Source organism: Xenopus laevis, chromosome 9_10S (assembly GCF_017654675.1).
Source record: "Xenopus laevis strain J_2021 chromosome 9_10S, Xenopus_laevis_v10.1, whole genome shotgun sequence".
NCBI lineage: Eukaryota > Metazoa > Chordata > Amphibia > Anura > Pipidae > Xenopus > Xenopus laevis.
Window position 1 is genome coordinate 26,080,745 of NC_054388.1, and position 25,981 is coordinate 26,106,725.

The following is a 25,981-nucleotide window of genomic DNA, read 5'->3' on the forward strand; positions in this document are numbered from 1 at the left end:
TAAATATCAATAATAATACCGTCTCCAGAACCACCACCTGAGTGACGTTTTTCAAGCAGCAATAACATATTCCGTATCCACTGCTGTAGTAGTGTATACGTTGACCTTGCAGGCATTGTTTCAATTTGTTTGCCCAGTGTGTTCTTCATTTTCAAACAACTGCCATCTAGCTGTGTGAGCTTTTTCACAATCTGTCTAAATATCAATAATAATACCGTCTCCAGAAACACCACCTGAGTTGTTGTTGTTGTTTTAAAAATAATGCCAGGCAAAGGCAGGCCGCCACGCAGAGGCACTAGGGGCCGTGCTGCTATGCTATCCTGTGGCCCTAGGAAATTGCCCAGTTTTAAAAAGGCAATGACCCTGAACTCCCAAAATGCTGAAGAGGTAGTTGACTGGCTTACACAGCACACTGTGTAAGTTTCTAACTTTACCACAACATCCTCATCCTCCACTGCTATGGGCACCCCACGTAACACTTCCTCCACCAACGGCGACCCTTCTTCACTGGAGTCAGAGGAGTTATTTTCACATGAGTTTCTTGAACTGAGTGATGCGCAACCATTATTGGTAGAAGAAGATGAAGGAGATGAGGACGTTACACCAGATTTAATTCTGGCAGAGAACACAACAGAGATGGACATAATGAGTGATGAGGAGGTCCCCGCTGCTGCTTCCTTCTGTGAGCTGTTAGAAGAAATTGATGCATCTGAGGAGAATGATGATGAGGAGATTGATGTTTTGTGGGTGCCCAGTAGAAGAGAGCAAGAGGAGGATAGTTCAGATGGAGAGACGGAGAGTCAGAGAGGCAGGAGGAGAATAAGACTTAGAAGAAGCAGGGAGGACAGCTCGCAGGGAACAGTAGGGCAACAACATGTATCGGCACCTGTGGTCAGCCGGCCAACGCACCCGCCATTGCCGCCAACGCCGCCAACTTCTACTGTTACCGCCAGATTGCCAGCTTCAAAAAGGTCAGCAGTGTGGGATTTTTTTAATGTGTGTGCCTCTGACAAAAGCGTTGTAATTTGCAATGAGTGCAGTCAGAAACTGAGTCTTGGGAAGCCCAACAGCCACATAGGTACAACTTCTATGCGAAGGCACATGAACGACAAGCACAAAGCACTTTGGGAGCAACACCTCAAAGGCAACAGACAAACTAAAAGCCACCCTCCTTCTGGTCCAGCATCTTACTGCTCTACCTCTGCTGTCCTTGACCCGTCTGAACCACCCTCCACTCCGCCTTCCACCTTGACCACCAGTTCCCATTCCCAGTCATCTGCCCCCAGCCAAGTTTCTGTGAGGGCCATGTTTGAGCGTAAGAAGCCAATGTCTGCGAGTCACCCCCTTGCCCGGCGTCTGACAGCTGGCTTGTCTGCACTCTTAGCCTGCCAGCTTTTACCATACCAGCTGGTGGACTCTGAGGCCTTCCGCAAATTTGTAGCAATTGGGACACCGCAGTGGAAGGTACCCAGCCGCAATTTTTTTTCAAAAAAGGGAATACCACACCTGTACCACCATGTGCAGAGCCAAGTCACCGCATCTCTGTCACTTAGTGTTGGGCCAAAGGTCCATATGACTACTGACGCATGGTCCTCCAAGCATGGTCAGGGCAGGTATGTCACCTACACTGCCCACTGGGTGAACTTGGTAATGGCTGGGAAGCAGGGAATGTGTGGCTCAACAACAACAGTGGAGTTGGTGTCACCGCCACGGATTGCACGCGGTTCTGCCACCACCTCTACTCCTCCTTCGCTCTCTACCTCGTCTTCTTCCTTTTCTTCCTCCTCTGCTGCTGGGTCCTCCTCCTCCACACCTGTGCACCCCCAGCTCCCCCTAGGCTATTCGACGTGCCAGGTACGCCGTTGTCATGCTGTCTTGGGGATGACGTGCCTGGAAAGCAGAAACCATACCGGATCTGTACTCCTGTCATCTCTGCAGTCACAGGCCGATCGGTGGCTGACCCCACACCAACTGAAGATCGGAAAAGTGGTGTGTGACAACGGAAGCAATCTGTTGGCAGCACTGAGACTGGGCAATTTAACACATGTGCCCTGCATGGCACATGTTCTGAATTTAATAGTCCAACGTTTTGTCTCGAAGTACCCAGGATTCCAGGACGTTCTCAGGCAGTCCAGGAAGGTGTCTGCCCATTTCAGACGTTCCTACACAGCCATGGCATGCCTTGCTGACATTCAGCAACGGTACAACATGCCAGTCAGGCGTTAAATAAATAAAGTGAAAAATCTTGTGAAATTCATCGTGAAGTAAAAACTTTAAAGTGGTTATTGTGGACATGATACATGATTAGACCCACGACATATGACCCATGGATAAGAGACCTGATAAAATATAACTTTTATTGACTCCTAAAATTCATAAGTTGGAGGGGGAAAAATTCATAAAATCACTTAAAAAGGGGTGGAGATTCGATCTGATATATGTGTGAATAGGGATTACAGCGTAATTAATTCATTAGACTGTTCCCTTCTAGATCCTACATCACCCAATAACCCTATAATGAATTGATGGGGTACATAGAGAACATTGCTAAGCAATTGTAATGGTGGTAGGTGAGAGGATGGATGAGGAATGGATAATATAGTGAGAGTTAATCTTTGGGTCAAGCCCTTAAACTCTCTCTTAGGGGTGGGTTTGGGAATAAGACTGATCAGTAACAGTATTCATTGAACACAAAAGTAATCCAAATTGCGCTGTGTATACATTCAGGACACATTAGCCCTGTATATTGTATTGGTAAAGTAATCCACCACTGTACAGTACGGTGTGCAAAAATGATTTTTAAACTAACACTGTGTCCTCTCAGAGGCACCTATGTTGTATGGCCTATTCCCTAGACACTAAGAAAAGCAACACCTTGTACTATACGTGTGCACAATTGAATTCCGAACCCCCCAAATGATAGCGATTTCCTCCGTTCCACCTCCCCACGTTTATCAATCCCACTATAAGGCTTTTGTTGCGATTCTCTTTTCCCCTATCTAAACCGCTAAAGAACTAAGCGGCGGAGCTGTAGTGCCTGACGCACATTTCGCCGATTATAGGCTTTTTCAAAGGCACACTTTTGGATTACTTTTGTGCTCAATGAATACTGTTACTGATCAGTCTTGTTCCCAAACCCACCCCTAAGAGAGAGTTTAAGGGCTTGACCCAAAGATTAACTCTCACTATATTATCCATTCTTCATCCATCCTCTCACCTACCACCATTACAATTGCTTAGCAATGTTCTCTATGTACCCCATCAATTCATTATAGGGTTATTGGGTGATGTAGGATCTAGAAGGGAACAGTCTAATGAATTAATTACGCTGTAATCCCTATTCACACATATATCAGATCGAATCTCCACCCCTTTTTCTTAATTGTTTTTAAGTGATTTTATGAATTATTCCCCCTTACAACTTATGAATTTTAGGAGTCAATAAAAGTTACATTTTATCAGGTCTCTTATCCATGGGTCATATGTCGTAGGTCTAATTATGTATCATGCATCATGTCCACAATAAGCACCTTGCACTTTAAAGTTTTTTACTTCACGATGAATTTCACAGGATTTTTCACTTTATTTATTTAACTTTATTAATTACAAAAGCTATTTTCACTAATTAACACAATCAATTTACTTGTTTGTTCACGATGAACTAGTTGATCACAATGTTTTTTGAAGACACAATCACTTACCGAAATCTACAAATAGATATATATACTCCTCTCTTTTTGTCTCTTTCTTTGGGCACTGAATCAATTTCCTATTTCTCAGCAGACATCACTGCAGTATTTTTCATTATTTATATGATTAATTAAATTAAATAAACGTTTTAACCTACCAACTGTTAGTGAATGAGTTTCAATTTAAAAGTCACAGTGAATGATTTTAGTTGCAGGCTTGCAGCCAAGCTTAGGGGCGGGCAGCCAGCCAGCCAAATTCTCAAGCACAGCACTCCGTTTGGGGGGCTCCTGTCCTGTGTGCTGGCGCCTGTTGCGCTCAACTTGCACTGTGCACATGCCACAGGCATGGGTCACGTGACGTCACACGCTCAGTAAGAATCACAGCTCCCCCTCCCTACTCCTCCTATTCTACTCCGTCTGAGAGTGGTGCTACGCCTGCGCCGAGAGACGCTTGTGCAATCACGTGACGGAGTGACGTCACCGCGCAGCATACTGAGCCGGAAGAGATCCCCACTAACACACAGGACAGGCGCACAGGCACAGCAATGTGGGGGCCGGGGTGGGTGGTTCGGACTGTTTTGGAATTGGGATTGACCAGCGGTCCGTAACCCTTTTACAATTACTGTGGGTTATAGAGAATGTTAGGGGGCACCTGCTTGCCGCCCCTAACATCTTGCCACCCCAGGCCCGGGCCTAGGGGGTCTTTCCCTAAATTCGGGCCTGGCTGGACTTTGGAGTATGTGCAGTACACCTTCAAATGAAAGCAAAGGGACTCTTACCTCTCCAGAAAATGCTTGTCCATTCAATAGGTGTTCTGACCCTTGGCCATCTTCACTTCCAAAATGTAACCGGATCTCCTCTAAGCGATGACTATATGTTAATGACCCACCAGATATATTTACTAAATGCTCCTTGTCCAGCCTAAGTGATACATGTCTTCCTGTATTGTACATTGTCCCACTCACCTACAAGATGAACAGATAGCAAAGAGAGAGTGTCACCAATAAACCACTGGAAAGTTTTCCACTATATCGTGACAATCATTCTTTTTGGCAGATACAGTACCTTTTTACCTGTTTTGCTTGATATTTTCTCCTAAAAACAATATGTCTAGGAAGTGGCCACTTTTTATTAAACAAAGCAAAATACAGATTAAAGAGATACTCTAATGCCCTAGACACCAAGACACCCTTAAACAAATGTGGGATGCCCCTTAAATAAGTGAAAACAATTGTTCACACATAAATCTTCAAGGGGAATATTTATCAAGGGTCGAATTTCAAATTGAAAAAACTTCGAAATTCGAATTCAAAAAGACCAACCGAAATTAAGATTTTTTTGGGTCGAATATCTTCGGCTGAATTCGAATCGTACGAATCGAAGGAATAGTGCATTCAATTAATTTGATTCTAAGATTTTTCCCAAAAAGAGTCCACCAATTGACTCCAAATGGGTTTTAGGAGGTCCCCCGTAGGCTAAAACAGCAACTCGTCAGGTTTTAGATGGCGAATGGTTGAAGTGAATTTTTTAAAGAGACAGTACATGATAAATTTCGATATTTGAATTTCCGAATTTTTTGCAAAATCAAATTGAATTTGGACTATTCCCTAGTCGAAGTACACAAAAATAGCTTGAAATTAGAATTTTTTCATTTTGAAAATTAACCTCGACCTTTGACAAACCTGCCCCTAATAGCAATCCTACTTTAAAAAATGAAAAGTCGCCAGCGTTTTTTTTACAACTTTAATGAATTTCTGGCATACAGGATATCATGTCATTGACATTGAGGAGAATGTAGCTTTGTTTTTTCAGTTTGCCTGGTCTGAGGTGGAGAAGTAAACTCTGTTGAAAGAGGTAACGTCCAGTAAAATTCGCATCTTAGTGAATTTGCTTAGTATCGACCATTCGACAGAGCAAAAAGTCACCTGGCGATAGGGTGCAAATGAACACTAGTAAAGGTCTTGTTTGCTAGGGAATTGTCCTCTACGCCTATTAGTGACTTAGTGATGTCCCTGCGGATGGTTTTTCTAGCGAATTATCACTAGTGTCGGCCACTTCGTCCTTTAGTGAATTTGCCCCATTGTCTAACTGAAACCTGCCTAGCTACTAGCTGATCCAGAGGAAGCAAAAAAACCCCAATTTGCCTCAGAGTAGGAGAAAAAGTCCTTCTTGACTCAATGATGGTAATTGGACCAGTCCTTGGAACAACTAAGAATTTTTTTCCAGTAAGCCTGTATTTTCTCACTTTCTCATTCAATCCTGCAACCCTTTCTTGAAACTAGATAATGTATCAGCAAGTACACCATCCTCAGGGAGAGAATTCCACAACTTCACAGCTCTCACAGTGTAAAAAACAAAAAAACTTTTTACAGCTTAACATGCTCAATGCCTTTATTTTAATCTCAGTGGATGTCTGATAGAAGAACCTACTGGTAAATGAAGCAGCAGAGAGTTATTATATGATCCCCTATTATATTGATACATAGTTATCATAGGCCTACTGATTAGTGGTTACAAAAGTACTAAATTGACGGCTGCAGTTAACCTTTACTAAGTGTTTTATATTACAAAGGAATAATCTATTATTAACGAAAAGGGTATTGCTGTAAAGAATATAATATATACAAAATACATAGAAAAATTAACTTTGTTCCATTTCACTATATTCGAGAACTGGGCAGAAATGTATCAAATTTGGTTCATGTTGATAAATTCAAGGTTATGCACTTACTATGCACAAAAATACAATTTTATTCTTTCAATACACAAAACTGTGTGCAAAGGGGGCTTTATAATTGGGAAGGATTTGTTTTCATTGTGGACATTGTGGACAGTGTCAGTCAGTGGACACGAAAGCTAATATAGTATATTAAAAGGAAATTGATTTTAGCAATTAAAACATAATTTGCCTTTTCATTGATATCTGATGAGGCCTCATGTTGAATAAGCAGAGTCCTCACGAGGAAACTTAGGGCAACTTCTGAAAATGAACTGTGCCGAGTGTGATCCGGCCGGCGATTTACATTTTAGCCAGTGGGAAGGCAAGGGAGGCAGTTTGAGGAGATTTGTCGTCAGTCGACTAATCTTCCCGAATCTGCCTGTGTGCCCTGACCCTAAGAGAGAGAGAGAGACTGCCCAGACCAACAAAAGAAATCGTGAAAAGAAATCGGAGGTTGAGCGCATGCACTGAAACAGACGGTGTGCCATCTTGGATCATTGTGAAAAGGACATCTGCAGAAAGAAATTCGTGAAACAGGTTAAGGCTGCTGAGAGTTCCAATCTGGCTGTGCTCACAACCATTCTGTTTTTAAATTGGAAGCATATACCAACACCAAGGAACAGTCAATTTTTCTCCACAGGAAAAGTGATTGCCCACCTAGATTGTATTTATTACTGATTTTAGAATGATTTATTCATAATTTATTCACTGTGTTTTCTGACCGGCCAGTGTTTTTGTGATTATATAATAAATTGTACTTTTAATATATTGGTTTTGCAGTCCACCTTCTATTTATTTTGTGCCCAGACCGACACCCATTTCCAAGGCATGGGGCCTCCATTTAAAGGGGCAGGGGTGGGGGTGATACAATCACATGGAAGCATAGCCTGCAGCATAGCTCTCTGATGCCAACAGCTCCAGAGTGGATTCCCCAGCAGCCTCAGATGCCCACAGCTCCAGAGGGGCTTCCCCAGCAGCTGCCTCCTGTACCTGTGCTGGCTCCTCGGCAGCTGCTCAGGTAGAACTGGGGAAGTTTACCTGGGTGTCATCAAAGCCTGCGCCCCAAAAGAACTCTCATCGAATACTATTGATGTTTCTGCTTTTCTTGATTCCGGGGCTGCAGGAAATTTCATGGATGTCGCTATTGCCAAGTTCCTGAGGATTCCCCTATTCCCTCTTTCTAATCCCCTGAGGGTTTTGGCTATTGATGATCGGCCACTAACTTCGGAGATAATCTCGGAAACGACAGGGGAACTCCCTCTGACAGTCGGCTCTCTTTATCGAGAGAAACTATCTTTCTGTTAATAAACTGTACATCAGCTCCTGTAGTGCTGGGTCTACCCTGGCTCTGTTTGCATAATCCTTCTATTGAAGGATTTGCCAGAAGAACTGTCTGCCTGCTAAGTCTGTTCATCCGGTGTCCCTAGCTGCTGCGGATCTTCAGTCTTTGCCCGCAGTGTACAAGGACTTTTCAGATGTCTTCTGCAAGAAGTCTGCAGAGATTCTCCCTCCTCATCGCTCCTACGAATGTCCCATCAAACTTCTTCCTGGTACTATGCTCCCCAGAGGTCGTACCTACCCCTATCTCCTGCTGAGACGTCCACGATGAGGAAATATATATAGGGGCAGGGTTTTTCCTTGTGGAGACGAAGGATGACGGCTTGCGTCCCTGTATAGACTACAGGGGCTTGAACAAGATCATGGTTAACATGTTAAGTGGGAAATGCTTTTCACAGGGTTAAACACAGAACAAAAATGGGAAGTCTTTAAAATGCTGCTTAATAAATATACTTGTCAGTATATTCCACTTGTAAGCAAGGAACGTCGTTGCAAAGCAAAACCTTTTTGGTTCAATAGAAGCGTTGGTGTTGAGGTGGGTAAGAAAAGACGTGCTTTTAAGGCTTTCAAGTTAGCTGGTACAGCCGAAACATTTATAAGGTACAAGGAGGCCAATAAATCATGCAAAGAAGCTATAAGGCAAGCTAAAATTGCTATAGAAAAGGATATTGCAGCAAGCAGTAAAAAAAATCCAAAATTATTTTTTAAATATGTCAATAGTAAAAAAATGAAGCAGGAAGGGGTGGGACCCTTACTATCAGAGGGGGGTCAGCTGGTTGATGAAAACAAAATAAAAGCGCAGATTCTGAACTCGTATTTTTCATCTGTCTACACAAATGAAGAACCAGTAAGTGAAGGTTTCCTTCTTAACACTCCCAATTCTAGTAATACAACTAATGATGCATGGTTCACACATGAAGAAATTCAAAAGAGACTTGAACATGTTAAGATTAACAAAGGTCCAGGGCCAGATGGTATTCATCCCAGGGTAATTAGCGAGCTTAGCTCTGTGATTGCCAAACCTCTTTACTTAATTTTTCAGGATTCATTGAGATCTGGCATAGTGCCGAGAGACTGGCGAATTGCTAATGTGGTGCCTCTATTCAAAAAAGGATCCCGTTCTCAGCCTCAAAACTATAGGCCAGTTAGTCTGACGTCAGTATTAGGAAAGCTTTTCGAAGGGTTAATAAAGGATAAGATACTGGACTTCATAGCAAATCATAATACTATGAGTTTGTGCCAGCATGGTTTTATGCGTAATAGATCTTGCCAGACTAACTTAATTTATTTTTACGAGAATGTAAGTAGAGACCTCGATTCTGGGATGGCAGTGGATGTGATTTACTTAGACTTTGCTAAAGCATTTGATACAGTGCCACACAAAAGGTTACTGGTTAAATTAAGGAATGTTGGCCTGGAACATAGTATTTGTACCTGGATAGAGAACTGGCTAAAAGATAGACTACAAAGAGTGGTGGTAAATGGAACATTTTCTAATTGGACCAGTGTTGTTAGTGGAGTACCGCAGGGCTCTGTACTAGGTCCCTTGCTTTTCAACTTGTTTATTAATGACCTGGAGGTGGGCATTGAAAGTACTGTTTCTATTTTTGCAGATGATACTAAATTGTGCAGAACTATAGGTTCCATGCAGGATGCTGCCACTTTGCAAAGTGATCTGTCTAAACTGGAAAACTGGGCAGCAAACTGGAAAATGAGGTTCAATGTTGATAAATGCAAGGTTATGCACTTTGGCAAAAATAATATAAATGCAAGTTATACACTAAATGGCAATGTGTTGGGAGTTTCCTTAAATGAAAAGGATCTAGGGGTCTTTGTAGATAACACGTTGTCTAATTCTGGGCAGTGTCATTCTGTGACTACTAAAGCAAATAAAGTTCTGTCTTGCATAAAAAAGGGCATTAACTCAAGGGATGAAAACATAATTATGCCTCTTTATAGGTCCCTGGTAAGGCCTCATCTGGAGTATGCAGTTCAGTTTTGGACTCCAGTCCTTAAGAGGGATATAAATGAGCTGGAGAGAGTGCAGAGACATGCAACTAAATTCGTTAGAGGGACGGAAGACTTAAATTATGAGGGTAGACTGTCATGGTTGGGGTTGTTTTCTCTGGAAAAAAGGCGCTTGCGAGGGGACATGATTACACTTTACAAGTACATTAGAGGACATTATAGACAAATGGCAGGGGACCTTTTTACCCATAAAGTGGATCACCGTACCAGAGGCCACCCCTTTAGACTAGAAGAAAAGAACTTTCATTTGAAGCAACGTAGAGGGTTCTTCACAGTCAGGACAGTGAGGTTGTGGAATGCACTGCCGGGTGATGTTGTGATGGCTGATTCAGTTAATGCCTTTAAGAATGGCTTGGATGATTTTTTGGACAGACATAATATTAAAGGCTATTGTGATACTAAACTCTATAGTTAATATAGGTATGGGTATATAGAATTTTAATTAAAAGTAGGGAGGGGTGTGTGTATGGATGCTGGGTTTTCATTTGGAGGGGTTGAACTTGATGGACTTTGTCTTTTTTCAACCCAGTTTAACTATGTAACTATGTAACTATGTAACTATGGTTAAAAACCGATACCCTCTGCCTCTCATCTCTGAGCTCTTTGATCAACTCAGAGGGGCTAAGATCTTCAATAAGTTGGATCTTCGAGAAGCCTACAACCTTATCTGCATAGGCGAGGGCGATGAATGGAAGGCGGCATTCAACACCAGAGATGGGCATTATGAATATCTGGTAATGCCCTTAGGACTTTGCAATGCCCCTTGCCGTCTTCCAAGAATTTGTAAATTACATCTTCAGAGATCGGCTGGGGCAATCCATAGTCGTGTACTTGGACAACATTTTAATCTTCTCAAAAGACTTGGAAAGTTCTCTCCCGTCTGAGAAAAAACTCCCTTTTCGCCAAGCTGGAGAAGTGTGTCTTCGAAGTCTCTAAGAATCCCTTTCTGGGTTACATTATCTCTCGTGAGGGATTTGAAATGCATCCTTCCAAAGTAATGGCAATCCAAGACTGGCCTCTCCTCACAAGCAAAGATTTTCACTGGCACACAGGATTTTTAGCTGCAGGGCAAGCAATTGCAATTTTTTAATGCAGTGCAGGTGCAACGTTTCGGGGCCACGCCTCTTTGTCAAGCATAGTACAGATGTGATGCAGAGTGGTTTATAAAGGCATAAAGTTAATTAACATAAAGTGCATGGTGCAATAATTACATATAAACCGTATTAAAACAGTGAATAATAAATAGAACACAATTTGTAAAAATTCATGTAACTGCTTGCAGTCCAAAACACTCTCTCATAAGTGCAATAAAGTCCATTGTATTAAGTCCATTATTTTGTATGAGTGAATTGAAAAAAACACACATAATACCTGAAAAGATTAAAAGGTTAAAAAGTATCAAGTTAAAAAGTATCCAATACTGTAATTAAGTAACAAATAGCCCTATCCTCATTGACATAAGGGAAACATAATAAATTACCTGTTCCTGTAGGGCAATCACTTAAATCTGATTATCTGAAAGAGAAAGAGTTGCTATTAAACATGTATCAAGTAAGGAGTTATCATAAGAAACATGACAAGTTGTATTCCTCATTAAGTCCTCTGGGAGCCCTGGTTTGCAATAGCCAAATCCAATAACACTCTCTTTGCAACAATTTCTTTTTAGTATCCTGTCCCTGCTTAAATGTAACCCCTTCCAAGATTTGCCAGCGTAACTGGGCCACTCTGTGGTTATGTGCATAAAAGTGTTTAGCCAGCAGTGTTTTTTCAATTCACTTATACACAATAATGGACTTAATACAATGGACTTTATTGCACTTATGAGAGAGTGTTTTGGACTGCAAGCAGTTACATGAATTTTTACAAATTGTGTTCTATTTATTATTCACTGTTTTAATACCGTTTATATGTAATTATTGCACCATGCACTTTATGCTAATTAACTGATTGCCTTTATAAACCACTCTGCATCACGTCTGTGCTATGCTTGACAAAGGGGCCTGGCCCCGAAACGTTGCACCTGCACTGCATTAAAAAATTGCAAGGGCTTGCCCTGCAGCTAAAAATCCTGTGTGCCAGTGAAAATCTTTTATATGGAATTTTGAGGTGGCCGAAGCCTCTATCGTTGTGCACCAGGTGACAAGTACAGGAAGGGTGGTGTTGGTGTGCGGTTAACCGAAATTTCTTGGCTCTCCTCACAAGCACCAAGGCCATACAAAGATTTGTAGGTTTCGCTAACTACTACCGACAATTTATCAAAGGATTCTCCTCTCATATCGAACTTATCTTGGATCTTATTCGGAAGGGAGGAAGACCTAATGCATGGCCCCCTCATGCTTTGGAGGCCTATTTGTCCTTGAAAGGCTCATTTGCCTCTCTCCTGTCCTTCGACATCATGACCTTTTACAATCGTTCTTCATTGAAGTAAATGGTTCTGACGTAGAGGCTGGAGCTATCCTCTCTCAGAGACAAGTCACAGATGGGAAACTACACCCTTGTGCTTACTTCTCAAAGAAATTCTATCCTGCTGAGGAAAATTACGACGTCTGGAATTCTGAGCTTCTGGCAGTTAAACTTGCACTCGAGTAGTGGCGACATTCCTGGAGGGAGCTCCTCATCCTGTCACCATTTTCACCGATCATAAAAACTTGGAGTTCATCTAGACTCTTAAGAGACTAAATCCTTTTCAGGCACGGTGGGCACTCTTCTTCAGATGATTCGATTTTGTCCTTACATATCGTCCTGGCTCCAGAAACCGAAAGGCAGATGCCCTATCCAGAAGCATCGTTCTGGAGGGGCAGATCATTGAAGAGCAAGAACCGATTGTTCCTCCAACAAAGATTGTTGCTTCCTTGTTCCCTCAACTGGCCAGCCAGATCCTATCTGTCCAGTTCTCCGCTCCTGCTGATACCCTCATAGGCATGGACTAGGTGCCACACAAGTTCCGCATTCCGATCCTTCAACAAAGCCACTGTTCCAAGCAAGCATCCAGTTACCCAAAAGACCTGTGAGCTTGTGGCCAACTCTCTGGAAGGATGTGAAAGACTTTGTGGCAACCTGTGCCATTTGTGCCTCTTCCAATCAAGTCCAATCATTCTTGTCCTAGCGGTCTATTGCAACCTCTAGCTATTCCCTCCTGTCCTTGGACTCATTTAGCTATGAACTTTATTGTTGAACTACCACCTTCCAAAGGGAACACTGTAATGTACTCTGCCATTGAACTCTCTCAGTTGTTCATTTAATGTATCTTCCGACTTCATGGTTTCCCTGCAGAGATTGTATCAGACAGAGGTTCCCAGTTTGTGTCCGAGTTCTGGCACTATTTGTGTAAAGACCTGGGTATTGCTCTCCAATTCTCCTCCCACTTCTGCCTCCTCTGGTAGATCGCCCTTCTTGACCTTTTATGGGCAGCATCCACAAGCCTCAAGACACATAGCCCACATGTCTGCCATTTGGTCGGCTACCAAAGCCAATTTGGAGAGAAGTTACCTATCTCACAAGAAGTATGCTGATCGAAGACAGAAATCTTCTCCTTTGTTTAAAGTTGGGGACAAAGTGTGGCTTTCAACAAGAAACATTAATCTCAAAGTTCCTTCCCCCAAATTGGGTCCAAAACTTGTTGGTCCTTTCCCCATAGTGGAGATCATTTATCCTGTGGTGGTCAGACTCCAGCTTCCCCCTGAAATGCAAATCCCTATTGTGTTCCATGTGTCTCTGGTGAAAACGGCAGTCTTGAATTGCTTTTTTCTTTGATCACTGTAGATGATCAACAGGAATATGAGGTGGAGAAGATATTGGATTCAAGAATCTCTAGAGGGTCTCTTCAATTTCTGATCCAATGGAAGCGTTTCGGTCCTTAGGAGTGTTCCTTGGTAAAACATGCTGATGTCCATGCTCTTCGACTGGTACGGTAATTCTACAAACAGTTTCCAAGGAAACCACGATGTGGTGGTCCAGTGGCCCCCCTGGGGGAGGGGGTACTGTCAGGAGCATCTGATGGCGCTTCCATCTCCGGCAGCATCACATCCAAAATGGCGGCGCCCATGACCCACGTGGGAAGACACCGGCGCCTTGTGAGGAGGGGCATAATGTCAGGCTCTGCTGGGATTTAAACCAGGGACCATTGGGTTTTTGGCTCTGTGCCTTAACCACTGGGCCAGGTAAGCAGCCTGCAGGGATTGAATTCAGTCTTATTGTCTCAGGGGCCTTGCGGCTCTGGAAGTGGGGTGGGGGTCAGGAGGAAGCACTAGGGGGGGTCAGGAGGAAGCACTAGGCCAAAAGTCCAGAACGTGGTATCCAAAAGGTTAATCAGAAGACGTGGTCAAGATGCAGGCAAAGGTTCAGCAGGCAGGCAGCAAGGTACAAGGTCAAGATCAAAGGTCAAAGTCCAGGAATCTATCGAATAGTAACTATAAGGCACCCAGGTACACTAGGAATCAGGACCTATAATTGGGCAAGGAATCGACGTCCTGGGTGTCCTTTTATTTTGATTTTGGCACCGGCAGTGTGACGCGATGCCGGCATCAATATCATGGTACTGCTGCTACCCATGTGTAATCCATGGGAGTCACAATCTTGGACACAGCACCGCCGAGAAGGTAAGACGTGCCGAAGGGTGGTCCTGGTTTGTCTGACAGTACCCCCTCCCCCACGGGGGGGCCACTGGACCGCCAAGTCTTGGCTTCTGGGGAATCTGATTGTAGAATTCCCTCACCAAGCGAGGAGCATGTTCATCAGAGTGTTTCTCCCATTCTTTTGGCCCAAAGCCCCTCCACTTGATAAGGAAATGTAAAGACCCCCTGGAGAGTCTGGAATCTAAGATCTTTTCTACCTCGTACTGCTGTTGGTATAACCAAGGAAACATGAAACACTTTGGGAATTCGCATCTCAGGTGGAAGTAGTAGTTGGACAGCCACAGGTTTAACTATTTCGGAAATGGAGAACGGACCGACAAACCTTGGGAGAAGGAATTTTTAGATGGATGTTCCTAGTGGATAACCACACCTTGTCACTGACCTTGTATGGAGGAGAGCATCTCCATCTCCGATCAGCAAAAGTTTTGTGCACAAGAGCGCTCTTTTCCAAATGGGCTTTGGTCGTGGCCGAAATAGCGGACATATGGGCCGTGTGATCATCTGCGGCCGGAACATCCGACAAGAAGAAGTCTTGTGGAAAGGCCAGAGGTTGTTGTCCATACACTGTCATGAAAGGAGACCTTCCAGTGGAAGTGTGACAGGCATTGTTCTGAGCAAATTCTGCCCACGGGAGCAGATCGGACTAATTGTCCTGACAGAGGGAGACATGATTCCGCAGGAATTGTTCCAATGCTTGATTCACTCGCTCTGCTGCCCCATTGATTTGGGGATGATAAGCAGAATAGAATTGAAGAGCAATCCCCAGAGCTTTACACAAAGAGCGCCAGAACCTCGATGTGAACTGAGATCCTCTGTCAGAAACTATATTCGCTGGAAAATCATGCAACCGAAAAAATTAATTGGTAAAGTTCTATAGCTGAAGGAAGTTTCCACAGAGGAATGAAGTGTGCCATTTTACTAAAGCGATCTATAATTACCCAGATGACAGTATTCCCTTTAGAGGGGGGTAACTCTACAATAGAGTCCATAGCTAGATGAGTCCATGGACGAGAAGGAATGGGTAGAGGTTGTAGTAGACCACTAGGACAAGAATGAGAAGCCTTGGAGGTGGCACAAACGGTACAAGCTGAAACAATGTCTCTGACATCTTTTTGGATAGTCGGCCAGACTAAGCATCATAGAATCTCTAGAGTCTTTTCAGGACCAGGATGCCCAGCCTGCTTAGAGCAATGGGTCTGTTGCAAGATGGGCAGGCGAAGCTCAGAGGGTACAAACATTATCCCGATAGGTGTGTCAGTAGGAGCGGAAGACTGACTAGAAAGGATTTGTTCGGCAAATTGAGGAAAAAGGGAAGCAATAATTCTGGCAGGGGGAATAATAAGATCTTGCCTTTCAGGAAGACGATCCACCGGAGTGAAGCTTTGGGACAGTGCATCCGCTTTCCGATTCTTGGAGCCAGGACGATAGGTCAAAACGAAGTTGAAGCAGGAAAAGAAGAGGGCCCATCTAGCCTGTTGGGGATTCCGTCTCTCTAGAGGTTTTTATGGTCAGTATAAATAGTGACCAGGTTCAAAGCCCCCTCTAAAGGGTGGCGCCACTCCTCGAAAGCAAGCTTCACTGCCAGGAGTTCACGATTTCCAACATTATAGTTCTGCTCTGCAGGAGAGAATTTCTTGGAAAAGTATGCACGTGGATGTAATTTCCCATCAGCCAAGTGTCTTTGGGAAATAGCTACCGCTCCGACATCGGAAGCGTCAACTTCAATGAAGAAAGGTTATTGAGGGATAGGGTGTCGGAGAACCGTGGCTTAAGTAAAAGCATCTTTCAGGGACTGGAAAGCCTCTAGGGCAGGAGGAGGCCAGGAATTGGGTTTACCTCCCTTACAGATAAGAGCAAGGATGGGAGTAATATGTGAGGAGAATCCTTTGATGAATTGCCAGTAGTAATTTGCGAACCCAACAAATCTCTGTATGGCTTTGGTACTTAAGGGGAGAGGCCATTTCTGTATTGCTGAAACCTTGGCTGGGTCCATCTCGAATCCCTCTGGGGAAATGACATAACTGAGAAAAGCAACCTTAGGCACCTCAAAGAGGCATTTCTCCAGCTTGGCAAAGAGGGAGTTTTCCCTTAAACGAGAAAGTACAGTACTTCTTTCACTTGAGAGCGATGACTTTCTAAGTCTTTTGAGAAGATTAGGATATCATCAAGGTATACGACCACTGATTTCCCCAGTCGATCTTGAAAAATATTGTTCACGAATTCCTGGAAGATGACGGGGGCATTTCAAAGGCCGAAGGGCATCACAAGGTATTCGTAATGCCCATCTCAGGTGTTGAATGCCGTCTTCTATTCATCTTCTTCACATATGCAGATGAGGTTATATGCCTCATGTAGATCCAACTTGGTGAAAATCTTAGCCCCTTTCAGTTGGTCAAACAGTTCAGTGATAAGAGGCAAGGGGTATTGGTTTTTAATGTAATTTTGTTAAGTCCTCGGTAGTCAATGCAGGGATGCAGACCACTGTCTTTCTTCTCCACGAAAATGAAGCTTGCCTCTGCCAGAGAGGTACGAATAAAACCCCGCTGGAGATTCCCCTGGATATAGTCCTTCATAGCGGAGGTTTCCGCAGGAGACAGGGGATAAGTGCGACCTCTAGGGGGCATGGTTCCAGGATGAAGATCAAGGGGAGAATCATAGTGACGATGATTAGGGAGGAATTCCGCAGACTTTTTACAAAAGACATCAGTGAACTCCCTGTAAACTGTCTGCAGTGACTGAAGATCTGTCGAGGAGAGGAGTAGTAGGTAAACAATGTTCTTGGCAATAAGGACTCCAACAAGAGATCTGACTGGAGGCCCAATCAATGGAGGGATTGTGTAGATGAAGCCAGGGTAATCCCAACACCACAGGAATGGAGGGGCAGGTAATAATCCAATAATTTCTCTTTATGTTAAATCCCAACCTGCACAGGTAACTTCCCTGTTGTCATGGAGATTATCTCAGACGTTACTGGTCTGTCATCAATTGCTGAAACCCGCATGAGTAGTCAAGGGATACAGAGGAACATCCATGTATTTGGCAAATGTAGCATCCATGAAATTCCCTGCAGCCCCGGAATCGAGGAAGGCAGAAATATTGATTGTCTTAGCGGCCAGACGGATCTGTAGAGGCAGAAGAAATCTGTGAGAGTTCTCTTGGGGTTTTGGTGTAATGCCACTCACATGTGCCACCCCAGGTTTACCTTGAAGAAGAGAACCCTTTGGCTTCACAGGGCAGGAATTGGCAAAATGAGCTTGGCCGCCACAATACAGACACAGACCTGCCGAGCACCTTCGAAGTTTCTCCTGCTCAGGGAGACGTGCCCTTCCGACCTGCATAGGTTCCTCCAGAGGAATAACAGCAGACCGCTGGGATGGAGGGAGTAACAGGGGTCTTTGGAAGCGGTGAGCGAAAGTTAACTGAAGTCTCTTGCTGCGCTCCCTGTCGGACTGATGTTCCCTGAGCTGTGTATCCACCTTGATGGCGAGAGCAATTAGGTCTTCCAATAATTCAGGACGATCCCTGGAGACTAGATCATCTTTGAGTCTGGATGACAATCCTTGATAGAACACTTGTGTAAGCCTCGTTGTTCCTGCTCGTTTCAGCCATCAAGATTCTGAAATCAATTGCATACTCACTGGCACTGTTGTTCCCTTGCCGAATCTGTAGAAGTCGGGAAGAGGCATTAGCGACATGGCCAGGGGCCTCAAAAACAGCATGGAAGGTTTGGAGGAAGGCCTTGGCATCAAAAGTCAGAGGAGAATTCTTCTCCCAAAGTAGTGTTGCCCACTTGAGCGGTTTCCCCCTCCAAATGTGACATCACATACCCCACCTTGACACGCTTACTGGAGTACTGCGAGGGTTTTTAAATCAAACTGGATCAGATATTGCGTGAAACCTCTTCAGGCTTGAGGATCCCCATTATAGCGGGGCGGTAGAAGAATGCGGCATCCAAGAAAGGAGAGTGTCCAGTACTTGCACATTGCGGACTTGCTGAGCTTCATATGCTTCCGTGCGGGACGCCAATCCGTGGAGAGCTCTTCCAACATTAGGCAAAGCTTCCTCAGAGTGGTCCATGGCCCGATTATAATGTCAAGGGCCTTGCAGCTCCAGAAGTGGGGGTGGGGGGGGGGTAAGGACAAAGGAGGAAGCACTAGGCCAAAAGTCCAGAATGCGATATCCAAAGGGTTAATCAGAAGACGTGGTCAAGATGCAGGCAAAGGTTCACAAGGCAGGCAACAAGGTACAAGGTCAAGATCAACGGTCAAAGTCCAGAAATCAATCGAATAGTAACTATAAGGCACCCAGGTACACTAGTAATCAGGACCTATAATCGGGAAATGATCCGGCATCCTGGGCGTCCTTTTATTTTGATTTTTGCGCCAGTAGTGTGACGTCATTGCACCAGCATCGGGATCCATGGGTGCCATCTAGGACACGGCACCGCCGAGAAGGTAAGACGTGCCTACGGGCGCTCCTGACACTTCTGTGCTGGAATTGGTGCTTTAAATTAGTACAAATTATAAAGGAGCTCATCTTGAGGTGTTATATCAATGACAGTTGCTATTTTTGTATTGGAAAATGTGCCAGATGCCATTACAAAGGCAATATTGAAGGTGGAAACCAAACATATAAAGCTGTAAGAAACTGGTTTACTGGATGAGTTTTAGTGGATTTTTTTTCTACTTTGAATAAACTCAAATTTTTATGAAACTTGAATGTTTGCTTATTTATAAAAATTCGGAATATAAAAAATGTGTTAATAAAATTGTAGCAAAAAATGAATATGTTGAATTTGGTTATCATTTTTAATGGGTTGAAAATTTTGACTTCCACATGAACTCTGCAGCTTTTACATGCAGAAGTTTTATATTGGAGTTTTGTGAATTTTTTTGCACTTAATATTGCTGTACATACAAGATTCTGAAAGAATAATTTGGATTCAGGAGTTTTTGTTGCAAAAAAAATTGATTCACTTCGATTTTGAACAATGACAAATCATCCCCTTAATATGTGTTTTGTCATGTGTCTTGAATCTTGAATCTGCTGCATCACGGATTCTTGTGTACAAGATAAAGATGAGTTTTTATTTTGAATAATACCTACAGAATGTAAAGGGTAGAACTTTAAACTTAGGGGAAAGGGCTGCTCTCTGAGACTCCCTCTCATCTAGCTTGGTAACAGTGGATTGGAGAAAAGGTGAAGTAATTCGGTCCTTTACAATTGTAAATGTAGGTCTTGATTTTTGAAATCTGTACTAGGGATCGGGTGATTTTTTATTAAACTGAATTTTGTTGTGGCATCCCTCAATTTGTGCGTTATTGTAGATTTTTTGCAAATCTAAGTAGGTGTGTTTTCTCTGGAGAAAAGATGCTTTCAGGGGCACATGTTAACTCTTTATAAATAAGCTAATATACATTATAGACAGACAGTGTGGAATATTTTTACATATAAAAGACAAGGACAAGAGTTGCGACTTTCAATTTAAATAAAAGGATTATTACCTGAAGCAATGCAAATAATCATTCACTGTGAGGGTTGTGAGGCTATGAAACACCTTTGGATGCTGTTGGCTTTTTGGACAGACAAATAATGCATTGTTACATTTATATCAAAGATGACATTTAGTTTTAGTGTATATTTGTGAATATATATACATATTGCATGTAATACATAATTTATATTTATGTGTAATGATGAGCTACATTTTTTTCCAGGTATAGATTAGTAGCAAAATACTTATAGCACACCAATGTATTTTGTGGAAAAAAAGTTGCTTACTGCCCATAGACTCCAATTAGTGTTTTTTTCCTAATGGGCAATAATGTTACATGAATTCATTAATGAGGTAACATGCAAGATTCTTGTGGTTGTTTACCTCTGCACCTGTCAGGAACTCCCTGGTTCTAGACCTCCTAATATGCACTGACTTCTGCTCCTCCTGCTTGAGCCACAGGAGGCAGCATAGTCTAGGGTTGGCAGTTTACATCAATTACTCTTCTCCCTGTCTGTATTGCCTGGCCCTGCAACCCAACTGCAGGTAATAGCCCAATTAAGGGGCTATTTAAAACTATGACCAGCCTATCAGTAAGTGTCCCAGTATGCACAAAATGCATTAGGCTTTTGTCTTTCATATCCTAATAAATGTTTTTGTATTTTTACAACTCTTTTAGTTATGTTCGGAAAGACTCAAATATCCTGTTTTGGCTATTTAAAACTGTCTCTTCCAGTAAACCATACTGGATTATTGGCCCCTTCTGCCTTGTTCAAGCGTGTCTGTGTTTTTTGTTCCTATTCTTGAGTTCACATTCTGGTTCCTGCTCATGAGTTCCCGTAAGTCTGTTCCTTGCCATGTCCTATGTATTATAAAATGCAGATAATGACAAACATTGGCTTTTATAATGAAGTAGGAAAGTGATGTGGCAGCAGAGTTGTCTTACTAAAGTTTTGCCATTTTGACTGAATGCACAGAAAGTTCTGTTCTGTTGGTACCCTCTTCACAGTGAGGGCAGTGAGGTTGTGCAATGCCCTGCCGGATGATGTTGTGATGGCTGATTCTGTAAATGCCTTTGAGAGTGTCTTGGATGATTTATTGGACAAGCATAATATCCAAGGCTATTGTGATATCTGAACATCTGAAGGAGGACCAGGCTGTGTTACAAAAGTTAAATAAATTGCATAAATATGTATAAAGTTACATTTAAACTTATGCAATTTATGTAACTGCAAAACCTGCCCTGATTTGCCTACCTTTGAGTACCAAGCAATGACAATGCAGAGAAAATCACCAAGTGCAGCAGGGGCAAATTCCCCATGGCCACCAATGAATGAGAAATCTCAAGGTATATTCCACTGCCTCCCAATGAACTGACTTATTAGCACATTAATTATTTTATTAACTATTTATATGAACTGCTTATTATAGAGTAACACCCAAAGCTGTATTTAGGCCTTGTGCCATCACAGGCACTGGATCTTAAAGCACCCCGACGTAACGATGTGACATCACTTCCAGTCTACATCACTACTACCCCGCCATGTTCCGAGGCCTGCATCCCTCACCCCTTTTTTATTTTTCTCTTTAAAATATTATCAGTTATTTAGGCAAACGAGGATCTATTTACTGAATTATATATGTCTCTTACTGCTTTTCAGCAGTGGAATGACTAATTATTGGGACTAATTATTAGGCCCTTAAACTTTGGGAACAATTTCCATGATCATGAATAGTTCCTAGGTCTTCAGCATTTACAGGGTTGGTATTTCCTCTATATATACTATGGATGCACTGAATCCAGGATTTGGTTCAGGATTCGGACAGAATCTAAGTGCCTGACCAAACCGAATCCAAATCTGAAAAATCTTGTGACTTTTTGTTATACAGAGATTTGGCTAAATCCCAAAATAGTGGATTTGTTGCATCCCTAATAGATATGTGGTAAGCCTGACTTGTGGAAACCAAAGACAATCCACAAGTTGATCGGAGCAAAGGAGGTAATGGAGTCTATTCCAGGGCTCCCAGCTGACACCGTAAAGTCTGTCTGGAAGAATGTCTCTTCAGACTGACTAACAAGCACAAGGACATTGCATGGACTGCCTCTTAGAACCTTCATGCATGTAACCTTTGTAGGTACCTGCACGGCCTGCGGTGCATAATTCATGAAGAAATATATATGCATGTCTTATGGGATTGTGGATTTACACAGGCTTTGCTTGATGTACCCAGGAACTTCCTTACTCACCACGTGGTGTTGTACGGAATGTTTCAGGGCACTCATACGGAAGGGGCAATTCTGGAAGCCTGGTGCCTAATGAACTGTTTTAAGGAAGTTTTGTGGTTTTCCAGGAATAATAATAAATACACCTTTCAAAATCCCACATAAATGAATGGAGAGTGGCGGAATTTCACTGTAGAGGACTGTGGCGATCTCTAACTTCACTTTTTGATAAATATACCACTAAGGAGGGAGAGGACAAGCATCCAAGACTGCTGCAGATTGATGCACAGCCTGCTGTGCAACTACAACATCCACTACAGTCTTGAGGAAGAAGAGGTCTAAATACCCTCTCCTTCTCACTATCCTCCTCCCATTGTTTTAAGTGGAAAATAAAGCTTTGGGCAAGTCAACTCCACTATCTCCATTCACTGCCCCTCCCCTGTAAACATTTTTATTTTACAGTATGATGCTTGAAAACAATTTATGTAAAATGTTTGTTTTCAATATATTTTATTTACATTATATATCTATATAATAAAGTATATTTTTTCAATAAAAAAAATCTGGATACCTATGCACCACCCACATGCAAACCTCATACATGGCAGGTGCAATATTTGCCTTTTCGGTGGAACTCCATACTGGAAACTGTATAAAGGAGATTGATGGTAGCAGGGTGCATTGTGAATAAAAGTAACAGGGTACCTACTGTACCTAGGTTTCGTTGAGTGCTGTACTCAAGTACAGAGAAAATATTGTATATACATGGAATAATTAGAATAAAGAGATCTAATAAACACTGTTTGTTTAGCTACATGTCATATACAGTGATAAGGAGAGAAATTAGTGTCTATTGGAAAGTAAGACTACACATCGCTTACCAACAGCTGAAACAGAAAGCTGCAGCACTAAATAACAAGAACATACAAGTACATGAAATAACATCAACAGCTTGCAACATCTGTTTCAAAAAGCAGAAACCTAATGCACAGTTGGTAGTATTAATGGTGATAGTTTTGTTGGTTCAACTTTAGCTTGACAATATGTTGCAGATCAGCAGAGTTAGTTGCTTAACATAACAGTAACTGTGGCAATAATAAAAACAGCTCATCTGGAAGCAGGAGCATCCATAAATGAGCTGTTATGGTTAGAAGATAAATGTGCAATTCATTTATGGTTGAGTGAAAAGTCATTAAATATGATGAGCTCGAATCTGTCCAAGGATAGTTCATATAACAATTTTTAAACTTGAAAATAATATTTTGCCTAATGTAAGTTCTTTCTGTAATTTGGATTTCCATACCTTAAGTCTACTAAATAATGATTAATTTAACCCAATAGGGTTGTTTTGCCTCCAGTGTGAATGAATTATAACTTATTCAGGATCAAGTACAAGGTATTGTTTTATTAATACAGCATAAAGGGAAATCATTTAAAAAAACATTTTGTTTAAAATTGAGACAACTTTTTGTGATTCTGGGCTTTCTGAATAATGTGTTTTTACCTTTTTTACATCTATTACTTTACCAGAATTGGTCTTTTATATTCTGTTGAGACAGAGCACAGTGCCCTACACACAAATGCAAAATTGTGCCTTAGTTTTTATTCAAGAAGTACTTGCATATGGTGCATATCTACTTTCTGCACCTCACAATGGATTCAAAATCTATCATTAGGTGTTTACCCATGATGCAGGGTACAAGTGGGAACCCGCAATTGCATATATGTACATTCCAAGGGCTATACCTCAAATATGTATTGTTGCACTGTGCCAATCAGGGACTTTAAATTATACAGTTACCTATCTCAGGTAGTTATAATAATACAGTTTTTTTTCTGACAGGAGATAAGAGCATGATGTGCTTATATTTTTTATCATAGAATTCTGTTTTGCATGCATACAAGCAAACTGTGCCTCATAAGCCACAACTTGTGTGGTTTTATGCATAACAGTAGGGGGCTGATTTCCTAAACCACAATTTTTTTGGGTCAGGCTTTTAGTCGCCAAAAACCCAAAGAAAAAAGCGAGATTTTTTCTCGATTTATAATGTGACAAAACTGTAACAATTCCTAATCCCAAAAAAGCTCCAGCTAAAACCTTTGAAATCATGTAGAAGTCAATGGCAGATGTCCCTTTTACAACTGGAAGATCTTGCTTTGTTTTGTGGTTAATGAGGTTTACGGTACAGGAGTGGTCCAAGGCAAAAAGCCACCCTAGGCAACTGGGCCAGCCACCTCTCTTGCCATCACCCAGAGGACCTGTCAATAGGTAATTTGCCCTAAGCAGGTGCCTCTTCTGCCTACTTCTATTTGCAACCCTGTTGGGGTGTTTTTGATGCTGGCTTTCGTGCGACAACAAGAAAAAGTCATCATTATCGTGTGACAAGCTGAAAAAGTTGTGGTTTTCGCAACTTTTCTATAACTTTTTCCCGTATGTGTTTTTTTAGTTTGGATCTTTTGTTAAATCACTGACATTCATGGAAATTAATTTATTTGTGCTTTCAAAAACCTCCAACACCACTAAAATTCAGGCTTTAATAAAAAGGCCTCCACATGTGACTAAAGGAGAGTGTTTATGTATATGATCTAGCCTCCTATCTAGAAGATGGGTAGTAGTCCAGAGGAAATAAACATACTGTATTTAAACTAGGAGTATACAATAGGATGTTTTCCTAATTTAGAACAATTGTCTATTGTAAAGATGAATGGGCCTACATAATTAAGTATGGATATTATGATAGTATCTGATTAGAGAAATTCATTATCAGTATAAGCCTAAAGTGAAGTGACCTGCTCTTAGGCTTGGGCAAAGCAGTAGCAAACCCTAACCCTGAGGCAGAAAAAAAGAATTAGGATCTGCCTTTTGGGTCACATGGCCATGGGTGTTTTTCTGATCAGGTTCATTCTGACCTGGCACATGAGAAGATGGACCAAAGTTGTGAATATCCTTAAAGGATAAGTAAACCTTCAAAATAAGTACATGTAAAATTGATGAGGGTGCAATTCTAAGAAATTTTGCAATGTACATTCATTATTAATTTTGTTTTGTACTGTTAATATGAATGAATTTGGTGACAACCGCGCCACATGATGGTCACTTTCTGACCACTAAATAGTCAAGGAAGTTAACAGGAGAAAGAAAGAGGCTGCTCTGATGTTCTTCTGCTAAGGAAAGATTTGAGAAAGGTTTCTAATTTTTGTCTTAAGCAGAAGAACATCAGAGCAGCCTCTTTCTACGGACAACTTCCTTGACTGCTTGGTGGATAGGCTGGTTGGAATCTGAACAGCAGGTGGTGCTGTTGGCATCAAATTCATTCATATTAATAGTACATGTATCCTTTGATATCTTGGAATAAAATCAACATAAATAATGAATGTACGATACAAAAGTGATTAGAATAGCCCCCACAATTTTACATTCACTTATTTTAAAAGTTTAAAGGGGTCTGTCATGATTTTTATACTGCAAATAATTTACCGTACTCTACCATGCCAAATGTAATTCCTAAACAAATGAGTGTATTTTTTAGGTGTATTATTGGTATTTTGGCAGGTCATTTTGCCTGGTTATGTGCTTTTAGAAGGAGCCAGTGCTGCACTTTCGAACTGCTTTCTGACAGACTATTGTTTCTCTCACTCAATGTAACTGAAGGTGTTGCAGCGGGACATGGATTTTTACTATTGAGTGCTGTTCTTATATCTACTTGGGAGCTGTTATCTGGTTACCTTCCCATTGGTCTGTTGATGGACTGCCAGGGGGAAAGGGAGAGGGGTGATATCACTTGCAGTGCAGCAGTAAAGAGTGACTGAAGTTTATCAGAGCACACATCACATGACTGGGGGCACCTGGGAAAT

At 42.1% G+C, this 25,981-nt stretch overlaps 1 protein-coding gene across 9 annotated transcripts in view; it reads right to left on the reverse strand.

The window, feature by feature from the left end:
• The window catches only part of ca10.L (carbonic anhydrase X L homeolog), a 267,865-nt gene that overhangs the window by 107,844 nt on the left and 134,040 nt on the right, over nt 1–25,981 (reverse strand). For all 9 annotated transcript variants that reach the window (XR_005964730.1, XR_005964731.1, XR_005964729.1 and 6 more), the window contains one exon: nt 4,469–4,654. Coding sequence is in view for 4 of the 9 variants with exons in the window: in XM_041578891.1 (XP_041434825.1) it covers nt 4,469–4,654 (186 nt within the window). In the remaining 5 variants the exon portion in view is untranslated. The remainder of the gene's footprint in view (nt 1–4,468; nt 4,655–25,981) is intronic.